Raw genomic sequence first — 15,812 nt, 5'->3', positions numbered from 1 at the left:
GATGCTCAGTCTGGAAATTATCATATTTATGAGGACAAGAACAGGCAGACACATAAGTGTGAATCAATTCTCTTAACAAGAAGAGACTCATCTAGAGATGCATCAATCAATCTGCAAGAAATCGGTAGATCAGAAAAGTGAATTTGTATTTTTTTTCAGTGTTTGTATCTTCTGTGTTTGTTTTGTATTGCATAATCAAAGCCATATGCTATTAATTTCTATAATGTATCACTTCAAAATATAATCCTAAATTGTTTAAATTAAAATCTCTAGACTCGTCATATTAAATTATTTATGAAATCTTCTCTCGTTGAAAAAAACATCCCTTAAAATCCTGCAAAAACATTTTCTCCAGCACTCTTTTCTTGTGCTCTGTGCTTCTGTAGTATATGTCAGTAGTACTTCCCCTTGGTAAGGACTGTTTTCCTGCTCCCTGCTCACCTACATAGGCCTTGACTGAACTCAAATAAACACACTTCTCGACCCTGAGGCCTTCACAAACCCCGCAGAGAGGCCTCTTACACAACTGTAACTGGACACCATAACTCAGAGCCACAGACATGACCTGTTCATGTTCACAAGCTTTCAGTCCCTCACCGGTTCTGTTTACTTTTGACAGAAATGTGCTATCCAGGGATGAGCAGAGCAGAAGATGTTGAATGCTGTTTCAAATATAGAATAAAATTGAATTGAATTGAATTGAATTGAATTGAATTGAATTGAATTGAATTGAATTGAATTGAATTGAATTGAATTGAATTGAATTGAATGGAATGGAATGCAATAGAATAGAATTTGTGTTGTCAAACTATTTCATAACTTTAACAAGAGGCATTTCAGTAACATTATATGTTATCATAACATTATTAATCAATATGTGGACTTTTTTTGGATTCTCTAAAGCTGTGGAAATTAAAAATGTGAAACAGGAAATATGTTATGACCAATGTTATTGTTAACATCCCTCTAAATGGTCCTATACTCCAGTACTTCAGTGCTACAACAGTGCACTGAGTTCATATGAGTTGACATGTCAGAAAATATTATCAAAGTGTCCTGCTGTGGATAGGAATACCTGAAGCCGCTCAAACCCTTTAAACATCTGGCTAGATTTGTGGTCTTAGAGTCTTCTTAACACAGATAAAGCTACTATAACATGCTATTTTAAATTAATTTAATTTTTAATAATATTTTTAAATCAAAGGAATATTATTGTTTCGAATATTACATGTGGTGAGTTTGTTTCTGAATGTAAAAGGTCTGCATGGTACAGTATGGATCGGAATGGCTCGGCAAGCTCCTGCTCAGTTTTGCTTATCTCAGTTTGCATTTTCACTGCATTTATAGTACAGCTTCAAGTGGGTGGGATTATCAGTTGCACCACTTCTAATTCTGTTACATCATTGTTTTTATTCCAGGTTTTCCAGACCATGTTGCTGCCATTATTTTTTCTTGCAGTGATATAAAAGTGGCTGCTGCTGACTTTTTGGGCTCTTGTACCGAAAATCCAATGACACTGATAATTATGATTTTCTCTGACCAGTCTGTGATCAGCAGTGTTTGTGTCAATTTTTAGGAAATGATACAGCTCACTTGGAACCTCACCCAATGTAGTACTAAAAAGTACCAGGTTATAGGTAGGAACGCGATGGAAAAGCCCCCAAAATTGTCCAAACCGTGTTATACCATACAGTGGAAAAAAACCCTGAAGATGTCAGACAAATAAATTTGTAATCTTTTAAAAGAATAATTTCTGAACATGGTCCAGTTTCACTTATATAAAAGATTTAGGTAAAGCTGTAACAAATTTGCATAACGCCAGCCTGTGGTCTTCACTGGCTGCATCTGATTTTTGTCCATAATCAGGAAATTGGTTCACTTGGTCAGTCCTAATAGATTTTGTTTAATTATGAAGGAGGATATGTCTGTCCCCATATCTTCACTATTTATTTAAAGTATTTATTTGGTAGCATTTAAGCAACAAGCTTTAGCTAATTCCTGATGAATATACGCTTGATAATGCTGATATAACAGTTATAACGTTTTGTAATGTACCACAGATGAAGCTGGCACTGAAAAATATTCTGCTTATGATCAACAAGTTGATCAACTTGTTTTTCTAGAGTTTCATCATCAGACTCAGGTTGAAATAGTTATGGAAAGATCAACAACATAGTTACTGTCTACAGTGTGCAAAATCTGGAGCTGATATTCAGAAATGATGGGTGTTTTGTTACTGACACACTGTAAGTATTAAGCCAATAACAGAATGTGCCAACTGGCTAATTGACTTGCAAAAAGGGATTGAGATAGAATTAATCTTTGAATGAATCATTAGAGACTCTTTGAGAAATAAAATAATGATATATTTTTATATAATGTGTGTATTTTAAACAAGCATTAAAGCAATACTTTTCAAGCAATTGGTATGATTAGTTTTATGTACATACTTATTCCAACTTATTCTGCAAAAAAACAGAACAATAGTGCTCGTATAGATGGTTCAATCTGCTTTTACTGCCTGCCTGTCTCTACCCCCACCCCCATAAGAAACATTTGGGATCTCTAAGACATATGAAATTTCATTCAGACCACATGTAATCTGGCAGTGATTCAGGGAAAGCATAAAGACTAGACACGGAAGTACAGTAAGCTTTGATGGTTGTAGGGTCAAGTCTGGCATGCAGGTTTGGGTATCAGCCCAATATAAAATGTATGCAACATTTAACATTTTATATTTTTACTGAGATTTTGAATACAAAAAGATTTACAGATGTTCTTTTTATTATTATTATTATTATGATTTTTTATTTGAAGTTTGGTGACAGCAGTATAGCGCTAAATCTAAAGATGCCACCTCTGTGAACCTATTTAAATGCACATATTTAATCAGAGAACACTTCTCTGGCTATAGGACAGAAGCTATAATAATAATAATAATAATAATAATAATAATAATAATAATAATAATAATAATAATAATAATAATAATAATAATAATAATAATAATAATAAAACAGCTTTTAGCTGTTGCTTGTCTAACTTTGCTAAGAAAAACATAACGGAGACCCTCAGCCCTGAAATTCAGCTTGTTACAGTTTCTCTCTTTTTTCCCCGCTTTACAGTATATGTAATTTTTAGAGCAGTATTATCTCAAACAAAATGCAAAATATTTCAAGACAAGAATTTCAGTCAAATTTTCCCATTATGGCAAGAATTCCAAAGTAGAGTCAGATTTCAACGATGACGGATCGAGACTCAACTATATGGTCCTCCTTTAATTGCAAATTCAATACCATTCATAGTTATCGCATATCGCATATCCCTGATGTGCAAAAAATATATATAGAACACAATTTCACAAGAGTAGACTAGATCGGGATTAAGTAAACAGTTTCCCAACGTTTTATCATTAACAATTCAGCACCACCTGCAGAGCCAACACCTCGCAACATTATATGTAGTAAGGTAAACATTAAGCAACCTCTTTTAGTTACGAAGTCTATGGTAAAAGCACCACCCAGTGGTCAAAAGCTGCAGGCGCATTTACTATCGCAGCGGCGACGGCAAGCACGGCATATTGAAGTGTTAACATCTGTATATTTTGAGAAACACGCCAAGAAATGTTATAACTTTAGTGAAGATGTACCGTTCTCCGATCTTCATATAACCTACAAACACAACGTTATCCAGAACTGCAACCCAGAACATTCCACCAATTAGAGAGTAAAGCTGTTTCTGTAGATAAAGGCAGTCTAATAATATCACTTTCTTTCTGTTTTATGTGTTGTTTGCAATGCTTTATTGGACTGGAGTTCTTTCCCCATTAAAGGAGTTTAGTACACAATCTTATATATCTTTTTGTCAGATTTTTATACACTTCTTTACTTAAAATCAAATTTATCTTGTAGCTGACTGGTTTGGTTTAAGAATGTTAAACAGTTGTGGCAAAGATGAAAAATATTTTCACTGCCACTGTTTCAGTTGTTTAAAAATTACTGATGCAGCATTTTAGATCGACAGTGTGAAGCTATCCTATCTAAGTTATACTTTGTCCATCTTGACCTTGATTTTTACTGTTTTGTTTGTTTTGATGTTTGCTTTTCTCAAAACATGTGATTTCAGATTGAATTCTGTCCTTTTTTAAAGCTGGACTGGAGCTGGTTAGTCTCACCACACTGGAAATTCTGCCGCCATAAAATAAACTTTTGTTTCCCTTTTCCTGCTGGCCTGGTTAGTTGTGGTGGTCAGAGTTTATATTGTTTTTTCAAGCGTTTCATTGGATGAAATGAGTCAGCAGATGCACACAACCACACAGGTGTGAATGTCAACAGTAATGTTGGCTTTGTTGTTTGATTAACTGTCAGATGTTGCAGCTCTTTAAGCAAAGGTTGTGAAGTTTTAAACTATAAATGCATCAGCAGTAGCTCTGGTTAAATCGTTTTGAAGGTTGTAGTGGAATTGTGGCCAGGATACACAGCAATAGTTCATAAGATGTCCAGAAAGGTTTTGTTCTGTCACAGATAAGAGGTTATGGATTTGTTCAAATCTCTGTGATCCTCTTGACTTTTAGTACCTGAGACTGGGCCAAGATGAGACAAGCATGTCTGATTCTATTGTTTCTGCCAGTGCATTTGACCTAATCACAGGTTTTGCTTTCAAAACTCAAATACTTTTCCATCACATGGCTAAAAGGAGCATTTGTTTAGAATTCTTTGGCCTTCTATTTCCCAGAGTAAATCTCCAGTCCAGTCAGTCTGAAAGGCAGTAACAGTAAGATGAATTTAGACATTTGATGATGAATAAAGACTTTATTTGCATTATTTATGTTCAAATGAATGTTACATTTTAAAGGGTTATTTCAGCCGAAAATTTTATTTCGGTTATTTACCCCTGAGTCCTTCGTTCATCAAATTAAGATATCATATTCAAAAAGACATCAAATTCTTTGCTTAAAACTTCAAATTAAGACACAAATTAAGACATTTTAGATGAAATCCGAGAGCTCTATCATCCTACATTGACAACAATGGTCCAGAGTCCAGAAAGGGAACCAAAAACATTCCATGTGGCTTCAGTGGTTCAACTATAATGGTACCTCGAAGAATACTTTAGTATTTACACTTTAACAAATGTGCATATGACTCTGTTCACCTATATCTTCTCTCCTGCTTTAGGTCAATTAGGGTGCATCTTTACTTTGGGCAGTATGACAAATTACCATTAAAGTCTGCAGCACAAAACATATTGCCTGTAGTAAACGCACACCTTGAACTGATACAGAAGACAAAGCCGAATAATAATAAATTGTTTTTTGAAGCTTCATAAGATTACAGAACCACTCATGTCACATGGAATGACATAACAGTGTTTTTGGTTCCAATGTGTCAGGACCATTGCTGTCTTTGGAGCTTGTGAATTTCATTTAAAATATCTTAATTTGTGTGGAATGGTCACATTTTGAAGATGAACAGTCTCAGGGGATTGTAACAACATGAAAGTTGGTAACTAATAATAGAATTTTTTTGGTGAACTAACCCTTTAAAGGTATATTTTAATGTCTTTGTGAGAATACAGACAGATGCAGTCTGAGTTTATTTTTTTAATATTGCTGTTTATCCTACAGTAAAATGTAGAATGGACCTCAGCAACCCGTTTCTGCTTGTTTTTGTTGCACAAGAGCCTTGAAAATCAACCTCCCAATCCTCCGGCCAGATTTTAAACCAATACTCTACATCAACCTTATTTAAAAACAAGAATACATATTCACACATGCCTCTTTACATATCACTGTTCAAACCTACTAGTAGAAGTGTTTTTGACCTTTTTTTTATAGATTAACATATGCAATCAAACACACTTAGAACATGCAATGAAGGATATTATATGTCAGATCTGTCCATTATGTCAGAGTTTAAATGCAAAAAGTGTGTGTAATGTGTATTGGGTTTCATAAAAAGAACTAACTTTGTTCTTGCAAAAACACAACTTTTTACTTAAAGGGTAACGATGCTGAAAGTTTTTGTAAGCTGTTTGGACAGAACTGTGCATGGGTATAGTGTGTCCACTGTCATACTGGAGTGATATCAACACAACAAGTCTTTTTTTTAAATTTCCTGACATTAAAATACTGTACAGTAGGTTCCAAATTCTAGTGATATGGAGGCCCAGCGCAATGTGAAGTAGAAGTGCGGTTTTCCCTGCCTACTGAATTGATTGACAGGTGCCATGTCTCCATTAAAACATGTATACATATTTTTTTTGCAAAGAAACTATGATTAAAACATATGTTACAAGCCTCTGTTATCATCTGAACCTCAATAATGAATTTTATCATTTGAAATGTTTTTAAAACAGAGCATGTTTGTAATAAAGACAGTAAAATCACTATGTAATCCTTAACCGCAATAATCACCACGGCCGCATAGTGTCAGTAAAAGCACACATGTGTATTTGTGTGTACTGTAAACGACATTTGTGAGAGCCTCATCATTTCAGAAAGGCTTGAATAGACTCCACCACCAATACATCAAATAAACTTGCTTGGGATTTTTGACTAATGAGCTGCTTCATCTGCGTCTTTCTCTATCACTGACGGCTGTTTATCTGACTTAATGCATGAGAAGCAGACACGCACATCGAAGCGGTGGGTGGGGAGAAGCAGCTCATTTGCATTTAAAGCCACAGGCTACAAAAACATCTACATTGTGATCAGACACCAAAATGGACAGATTCTACATTATATAATAAATAATCTGGATATATATAATACATATATAATAAATCCTTCTGGAGAGACACCAATGTCTTATCTTACATCTTGTATAAGGGGTAAAATAGGTGCCCTATGAAGACATTTTAAATGTTATAAAAATAATGAAAAACACTGAAAAATGTGTTATCGTGCAAAAAAATAAATAAAATCACATTGAAATGAGATTACATTGTAATAATGTTTCACAAATTTACTGTTTCAATATTTTTTTACCAAAAAAAAAAAGACTTAAGAAGCACACGAAACTTTTCAAAATAGTAATATATTGTAACTTTTTAAATAATAGTATTATATATACTTACACCAGGAAGCTAACAGTCAAGAGTTTGGTTGTTAAATGGATGTGGAAAGAGACCATTTTCTGTCCACAAAACAGTGAGGATTTGGTGTTAAAACTATAATTATGCTGGAGTTCTTCAGGCCAGAGCGCACGCCAGCGCCACGCTGGATATGATTTTAATTACACTTGAGCAAACAGCATAACTCTTCATAAACCGCTCCACTCTTTCATTTTAATGTTCCCTCACTCACAGCACAACCCCATCTGTCCACAGATGCATTCATCTTTTAAACATGCTTTCCAGGTCTTTTCGGAGTCTCTATGATCCTGTAAAATTAAAAGGACTCCTCCATCATTGAGTCCACCATTTTACTGATTGGATCAAATGACAGTTTCTGTCGTCTGTGTGTTTCTGTGTCTGTGATGTACATATTAAAACATATTTTATCTAACTTGATGAAACGAATGAGTGCACAAAATTAAGAGAGCAATCTTCAGGGATTATTATGAGCTTTGAGCGCTGTTAATGAGTATAGAAAAAAAGTTCTCACTTCTTTTCCTTTCATGTTGAAATTACAGAGGACGAGAGTCAACATTTCCAGACACGTCCTCCAGAAGACTCCTCAGATCTTGCTCATGATGTGTGTGTGTGTGTGTGTGTGCGTGTGTGTGTGTGTGTGTGTGTGAGTGTGAGTGTGAGTGTGTGTGTGTGTGTGTGTGTGTGAGTGTGAGTGAGTGATGCTGACTTGCGTAAGCAACAGAAGTCCCATATATATATTTACACAGAAAAATCCCACCACTTGTCTTTTTTTAGTTAACGACTAGTCTTGTATTCCTTTCCATGTCCTGTTTGAGTGAAGTCATTTGATATTTTCAGATGTTTGTTCTCTGGTGTCCATTTCTTCCGTTCCTACATTCTCATTACACCTCATTTTCTCTTTTGCTGTTTTTGTTTCAGCTCTCCATGATAACCCCAACAGCCTGCGATACAAGTACAATTTCATTGCGGATGTCGTAGAGAAAATCGCACCTGCTGTGGTTCACATTGAACTTTACCGCAAGTAAGTTTCTCACATTAGCGTTAGTCCATTTGACCAAAATAGCCCCTTTTTTTCATCACTCTTTTTGTGTTGTTTAGGATGGTTTACTCAAAGCGTGAGATGGCAGTGGCGAGCGGCTCTGGGTTTGTGGTGTCGGATGATGGCCTCATTGTGACAAACGCCCATGTCGTAGCCAATAAAAACCGAGTGAAGGTGGAGCTTAAAAACGGAGCCTCGTATGACGCTAAGATCAAAGACGTTGATGAAAAAGCAGACATCGCGCTAATAAAGATCGATTTGCCGGTAAGAGAAGCTAACACAACAATGCTTTTCCATTGACAACAGAAACAATACTAACAGTTCATTATTCTGTACAATATTTGCATGACCAACCCAGACAATATAGTTTCTAAAACAAAACATTTGCTAAACTTTTCAACATCAAAAGCTCCCAGAATAAAGATCAGAGACCACATAATGCAATTGTAAAATGTAAATAAATGGAAACACGCATGATTTAGAAACTGTGAGATACTGTTAATTAACGGAAATTAATTAAAAAAAATACTTTTTGGGAAAGAAAAGCCTCTTAAAGCCCAAACATTTATAACAATTTTACAAAAATAGCAATTTTACAAAAATGATAAAAGATTGTAGTTATTAAAACTGCTTTTTGATTGATTGATTGATTGATTGATTGATTGATTGATTGATTGGTTGATCAGATCAGGGAATTCATCCAACAACAGCACATTCTAAGTTAAATATAAACAATATACTTTTTATATCATTTATTTATATGGCCATACTGTACACCCAAAGCACTTCACAATCTAAAAGGAGGTCTCTCCACACCACTACCAGTATGCAGCATTCACAGGACAATGATGACCGTGCGCTCACCACACACCAGCTATTGGTGGAGTGGAGAGACAGTGATAGAGCCAATTCTGTGAATGGGGATGATTGGGAGGCCATTATCGTTAAGGGCCAATAGAGGGAATTTGGGCAGGATACCAGAGTTATGCTGTGTTTATGTGCTTTAGGAAGGCTGATAAACAGCGCCGATTAATTTGGACATATTTGTCAAGTCCTGTAGATCCATTCTGAGGTGCACCCAGCTCTGTGAGCTCATAAGCTCCGTCAGAAACTATATCTGGATGATGGAAGCAGGATGTCTATTTGCATTGACTTAACATATAAATCACTCGCACATGACGCTTCTTCCGCATCTAGTGTGAACGCAGCACAACACCCCTGCTCTTTACGAGAAATACCTTGGGATTTTTAATGACCACAGAGAGTCAGGACCTTGGTTTAACGTCTCATCCGAAAGATGCTGCTCACTGATAGTATAGCGTCCTATTCACTTTACTGGGGCATTAGGACTCACACAGACTGCAGGATGAGCGCCCCCTGCTGGCCTCACTAGCACCTTTGCCAACAGCAACCTACTTTTCCCAAGTGGTATCTCATCAAGGTACTGACCAGGCTCAGCCCTGCTTAGCTTCAGTAAGTAACCGGTCTTGGGCTGCAGGGCGATATGGCTGTGGCCATACTGTTACTTGTTATTTGTATACCAGCTATAATATTAAATACATTTATTTTTTGACATGTTTTTAATATATAACATTGGCTTTGATTGGCTGAGTTGACGTTTTTCTGAAATTTAAGCACCTCTTTTCACTGACTTTTTATTTAAAAATAGTTCAAAACAAATCTAAGCCTCTAGCCGGACTAGCAGGTAACTGTAACAACTTCCAGGATAATTTACAGCAGGATTTCCCTTCAGGAGCATCCTAACTGTTCTTCTATTTGTGGTTGACCAGAAGAAAGAGTGAGTAAGGTTAATCAAGGTGAAGACAGAGGAGGATATAAATACTTACAGGGAGAGGGAAAGTTTACTAGGCCTTGTGAACAGATGTTATACTCTCTTCATTAAGTGTGTGTAAGCGGCCACAGATTCACACAGAAACTCCAAGGCTAAAGTAATGCTCTAGAAAGCAGTTTGATGAACTGTTTTAATGACCAACATTCTCTCAGCAGGCACTTAGCATGATTTGCCCACCACAGACCAAACATCTGTGTGGTTTGTATACTGAGGTGGACAGATTGAACTCTTTAATATCATGTTTTTTTATACATGAAATCTCACCGTGGTTTATAAATGGAAACAAACGTTTTATTTTGATCCTGATTGTTTAAACTGTAGGGATTCAGGCTGGGATATGAACTGTGATGCACCAAATACACCAGGCTATGTTTAAGTTATAGTCAGCATCAAAAAGTCTAAATAAACTACGAGTGTTTCATCAACAGAAAAAAAGATTACAGGAATTCAAACTTGGCATCTATATTTCAGCAATTACGACATTGGCACAGCCCTGTAATATTTGCAAAGGAGACTTTTCATGAAACCAAAATAGGAACATTACTGACCTCATAAACACAGAATGACTAAAGCAATCCTTATAAGGCTTCTTAGGCAAAATTTTCTATTACCCCTGGCTCATTCGGCTCGGACTCCTAAAATATATGTCAATGCAGACTGATAGACACCAGGCAGCATGTTTGGTTGACAATCCAAACCTCACAATCAGTCAGGCCCTTACACATATGTTCTCCAGAGAAATAAAGCATGCTCAAACCCAGGCTTCAAGTTTAATCTGATGCGGTGTTCCCAAAAAAAATGCATACTGCTCCATGATCAGATTCCTTCACTGCCTCTTATCCCAGTCCCTGTAGTCAAAACAGATCCCTATGGCCTGTTGCAAGTTAAGTATCCCTCTTTCTCTCTCTATTTTTTCTCTTTCTCGGCTGGTAATTCTGATACTGCTGGATTGAATTAGCAGGCTTTTTTAATGCCCTGCTGCTAAAGCGTTCGCACCAGTTTGACTTTGTGATCTGGAATGACATCATATAGTCAGTGTGTGCATGTGTGAGCAATAAGAGACAGGTCAGACTTGTTTCTGATGTTGGACTTGCCTTTAACTAACAGGGCATTTGGGAAAAGTTAAAAGAGAAGCAGAAAATGGCATTGACTTGAAGTTTACACTTTGGAATAGGATCATGCACCACGAAGACCCTGAGGAGACTGTGTGTGTATGTTTGAGGGAACTTGTGTGTGCCTGTATCCCTCTAAGCAATCACTGCAATTTCTTCCCTTTTTTCTGATATATGTTGAGAGGTTTTAAGTAGGTCAGTACTGTCAGTAGATTTGTTTATAATTGCAGTTATAATCAAGTTTCTAAATAGTCCACTTATAGTCTGAGGCATCCGAGTATGATTAACATGTATACAAGCTGGATAAAACAACAATCACATTATCTCAGACTGGTGCGTGGTTCAAAAACCAGACTGGTCCAATTATAGCCAGAAGGAAAATGAGTACAAGTTTTAAAAAGATACAATTCTGCTTTAGTCTTAAGTGAACTTACAGCAAAAAAAACTTTTTTGGTTTTAAAAACTACTGTCAGGATTTAATCATGAACCAATCTTGCAATTAATGGGAGGAGAGTGTTTAAATGATCGATATAAAGTGAGTTTACAGTAGTTGGTTTACTGGTATGTGGACAACATAGGCTCATTCTGAAAAGGTAGCCCTATATACATTTCTGGAGATCGCGAATTCTGTAGTCAGAAGTACGTATTGCTGCATTTAGTTTTTGAAACGAACGCTACGGGGTGGTATGACACAGTTTTTTTTGTCATGTTTACCAGCTGACCGCTTACCTTCGTATGGACGGCTTTCCCACTGTTACCAGTTTGTCCAGTTAGCTTGCCATGTACGTTGGCGGACTTAAGACACAGAGAGTGTTGCATAGTTAGTTAATCATTACCTTGTGTTTAATAAGAGTAATGCTTTCATTTATACAAATAATAATTAAAGAGAGCAGGTCACATTAAAGGGCACATAGTTGACCTCTTTTTTATGATTTAATATTAATATTATGGTTCTTCTAAGTGTGCCAGTTTAGGTTCAGTTCAAAACACAATTCAGATTTTTTTTATTATAATGTGTTAAAAAGTGTCATGTTGGGGGCGTGTCCACAGCTCGCTGATTTAAGGGTGTGTTGCTTCACATGTAAATTAGTTTCGGCTTCCCGCCAACAAAACAAGGGGGCGGGGCCATGAGCTCACCCGCTCTGCGTTTGCAACAGAGTCTGACAGGCAGATGGAGAAGAAGTGAGAGAATCACCATTCAGTCGTACATGTACGACTCTGACACAGACCAAGCAGAGAGTACAACATCATTTGTGTCTTTGTACAGTTTTACAGCCAACTGTGTGCTAGTTTCAAGTGCCGAGCTTGTACACAGAAACTAATAACCACGCACACTGAATTAACTTTGACTGAGGCAGCGGATGCGCCGCACGAAGCTGCGACACGGCACACCAGACACTCTCTGTGGCGCACCAGAAGCATGAAGTGTCCCGAATCGTCGCGCCACGCATTTTTGAATTCTAAACATAGGTTTCTGCAGCGGTCCACAGCGCCCAGCCGTCGACTTGAGTGTACCCTGATAGAAACCGATGTTTAGAATTCTAAAACGCATACTAGTGAAGATCACAGGGAGCTTCTGAGATCGTGAGAAATGCAAACGACTGAAGTATAAGGTAGACTCAATGAGAAGTACACATGTTTGCAAACCTACCTAAAGATACAACCAATAATTCCGATTAGAGCGATAATGTGGAGAATATTGATCTTGTGTTGAGCCCAATGAGCCTTGCATCTAAAAATAGAGCTAGGGTGTTCCTTTAGTGATATGGCTTCGACTCACGCTGAAAATGGCGGGCGTGAATCAACAAACTGAGGATATGATGACGCGCCTGTCAATCAATATTGGTGGGCCAGGGGACCGCTCTCCTACGTAAAGTAGCTGTCGATTTGAAAACCGCTCCAATTGGTCCACCGTTTTTTACGTTGTTAAATTGAAAAAAAAGCGCTGGGTGTGCTTATATCACCCCAATATGACAGTCTATACACCATACATGCACATATGTCTGTCCAAACAGCTTGAAAAGTAGATTTTTTACCATAGGTGCCCTTTAAGTGTTTGGAAAATGTATGATGACGTGAATGCTAGACAGGATCACGAGTTTTGGTGAGTGTTAGTGTAGAGAGAGAGGAAAAGGAAGGACACCAATAAAAGTATATAAGTTCTATGGCATTTCGAGTCATCTCTATGGACATAACAGAATGGAGTTGACCAAGGCGACAGGGTTCCAAAAAAGTCAGGTTCCAAGTCAGGTTCCAAAAAGCGGGTAAGACAAAAATAGAATCCAAAAAAAATATATATATATATATATAAACAGGTTAATAAGAGGGTGACAATGTGGTAAAATCTGAAAAAGTGGTAAAAATCAGTTGAGGGCTCTACTTTTTTTGGATTGCTTTTTGAAATTGTCGGTTGGGTTGAGGGAAGTGGGTGGGCACTGGTCAATCGATGCTTTTGAAAACACTATTGGTTGGATTTAGGGAAGGAGGAGGGTGGGTCAGTTGATCGGTCAGTCAGTCAGTCAGTCAGTCAGTTAGTCAACAGCAGCCTCTGGTGGACTTACACTAAAACAACATGTGCGAATGGCACTCGCTAGAGAAATTTGAGATCTGAAAAAGCGTACACAGCAGCCTCTGGTGGATGCGAGAAAACAAAAACTGCAAAAAAAAAACATAGCTCCTGGGATGTATTTGGCACTCTCCAGAAATGTTTAAAGAGGTACATTTTCAGAATGAGCCTGGGTTGTATGTGGCCATTATTTAATGTCCTCCAAAAAAGATTGTCTCTACCCATTTTGTGACTGTGGATCATCAGTGATGGATTTAGGCATGGGTTAGGTTAGGGGATAAACCACCCCCTATCTAATCCTCCTCTTTATTTTTGTCTGCGAACGGGTGACATGAATAAGCTTGCGACGATACTGTGTATCATTTTTCAAGCATTGTCAGTATACTGTAAAAAACATGATTTGTTGTTGATTTTACTTCAGAAACAAACTGACTGTACTTTTAAAAAACAAAAATGTAGGTATGTAGTATGTAGTAGGTAAAGCAAATATATGGTCAATGGTTACAGGGGTTTTTTTTTTACATTTTTTTAAATTTCTTCTTTTGTTTTAAACTCAGAAAGGGTGAGTAAATGATGACAGAATTTTCATTAATTTTACTAAGTTGTCAACTTTACAGTTCCAAGTTATGATAGGTTTACTCACTTTTTCAGTATGTCATCTTGTCATGTAAACATCCGTACTGTTGGGTTAAACCAGTGGTTCTCAATTCCAGTCTGCCCTGCACGTTTTGTATGGCTTTCTTTTTTTGTCACACAGAAATCAGTTCATGGCTCACTCTGTTAATGAGCTGATGATCTGAGTGTGTTAAGAAGACATACAAAATGTGCAGGGCATGGGGGCCCGAGGACTGGAATTGAGAACCACTGGTTTAAACTAATAAGCATGTTCATCTAATTTCTGTGTCAGTTGAAAATAACAAACAGCAGAAAGGGACAGTTGTTCTAGAAATGTTAATTCTGTTACCATTTATTCATCCTTTATGCCGTTCCAAACCTGTATGACGTTTTCACTTCTGAAGAACAAAAATAGAAGATGTTTTGTAGAATGGTGCCAACCAAACAACTTCCCAGCTCAGTCTTCAGGTGTATGGATAAATACATTTTCAAAATATCTTCTTTTATGTTCTGCAGAAAAAAAAATAATTCAAATACTGTGAAAATCATGTAAGTAAATAGTTTATGTGCAGTATCCCTTTAAAGCCCCCTATGAAATTAAAATAAAGTTTTTTAGATGTTAGTATCAGTATTGTACTAATGCGTGTTTATGAGATATAAAACTGTTAACCACATAAAGCTTGTAGTTTGTCACACCTTATATATCAGTTTCTCATTAAATCAGTGACCAATCAAATGCTCTCTAGTATCTGACATGCCCCGCCCCCTTCAAGACCTTCATGTTTGATGTGCTTGAGCTCAACCATTCTCAGTGGCAGAAAAGTTATAAAGCAAAATGCTATTGGTTGGTTGTTTATTGTAAAGGGAGGGAGCTACACTATTTCCCACTCTTTCGTTTCACTTGAGATTATATCAAACACTGAATAGAAATGCACATTTCAAAGCACTTCACAGGACCTTTATGTATGCATTTTATTACTGGGTGACCACCAAATTCTTGGTTATATAAAACACTGATGGAAGTTATTGTCATGGCATTGCGATTTTTGTTTAGATGGTTTAGAAGTTAGTTTCACAGCTAATTTTCATTAGTTAGTCCCCAGCACTGTAAACTTCACAGTTTATCTTCATATTCACTTGCATGCAGTTTTCTCATGCCTTGACTTGATGAGGCAGAGATGAGCTTATATATCACACAACACAATTTCACTCATGCGGAAAATGGGTAGCACATGTTGGATGAACTGAGAAAGGAGTCGTCGAGCAGATTATTTATTTTCTTCCCAATCTTTTGTCTTTCTTCCCTCTTCTCTCTCCATTTATTGGTGGCTGTCTGTCTCTTGGGAAACCATTACTCTGTCTGCAGAAGCCAGACTTCTGAAACCCAAAAGAGAGGAAAGTGTTTTCCCTCTCAGAGAAAGTGAGAGAGAGAGAGGAAATGTGGTTAGGGACTCAAAATGAATCCATATGTGTGTATGTGGACACAAAATTCTGCCACATTTAAAGCTATGCTATACGGATGGTGAGGTCTTA

General features: G+C 37.0%; 1 protein-coding gene across 1 annotated transcript in view; it reads left to right on the top strand.

Annotated features, from left to right (window-relative positions):
* htra1a (HtrA serine peptidase 1a) overlaps window positions 1-15,812 on the top strand; it is a 42,506-nt gene that overhangs the window by 8,615 nt on the left and 18,079 nt on the right. Inside the window, exons 2-3 of the mRNA XM_056477387.1 lie at window positions 8,014-8,116; window positions 8,194-8,398. Of these exons, the coding sequence (XP_056333362.1) occupies window positions 8,014-8,116; window positions 8,194-8,398 (308 nt within the window). The remainder of the gene's footprint in view (window positions 1-8,013; window positions 8,117-8,193; window positions 8,399-15,812) is intronic.

Source organism: Danio aesculapii, chromosome 17 (genome assembly GCF_903798145.1).
Source record: "Danio aesculapii chromosome 17, fDanAes4.1, whole genome shotgun sequence".
Classification (NCBI taxonomy): domain Eukaryota; kingdom Metazoa; phylum Chordata; class Actinopteri; order Cypriniformes; family Danionidae; genus Danio; species Danio aesculapii.
The sequence above is the reverse complement of the archived record's forward strand: the minus strand, read 5'-3'. Positions and strand labels throughout refer to the sequence as shown.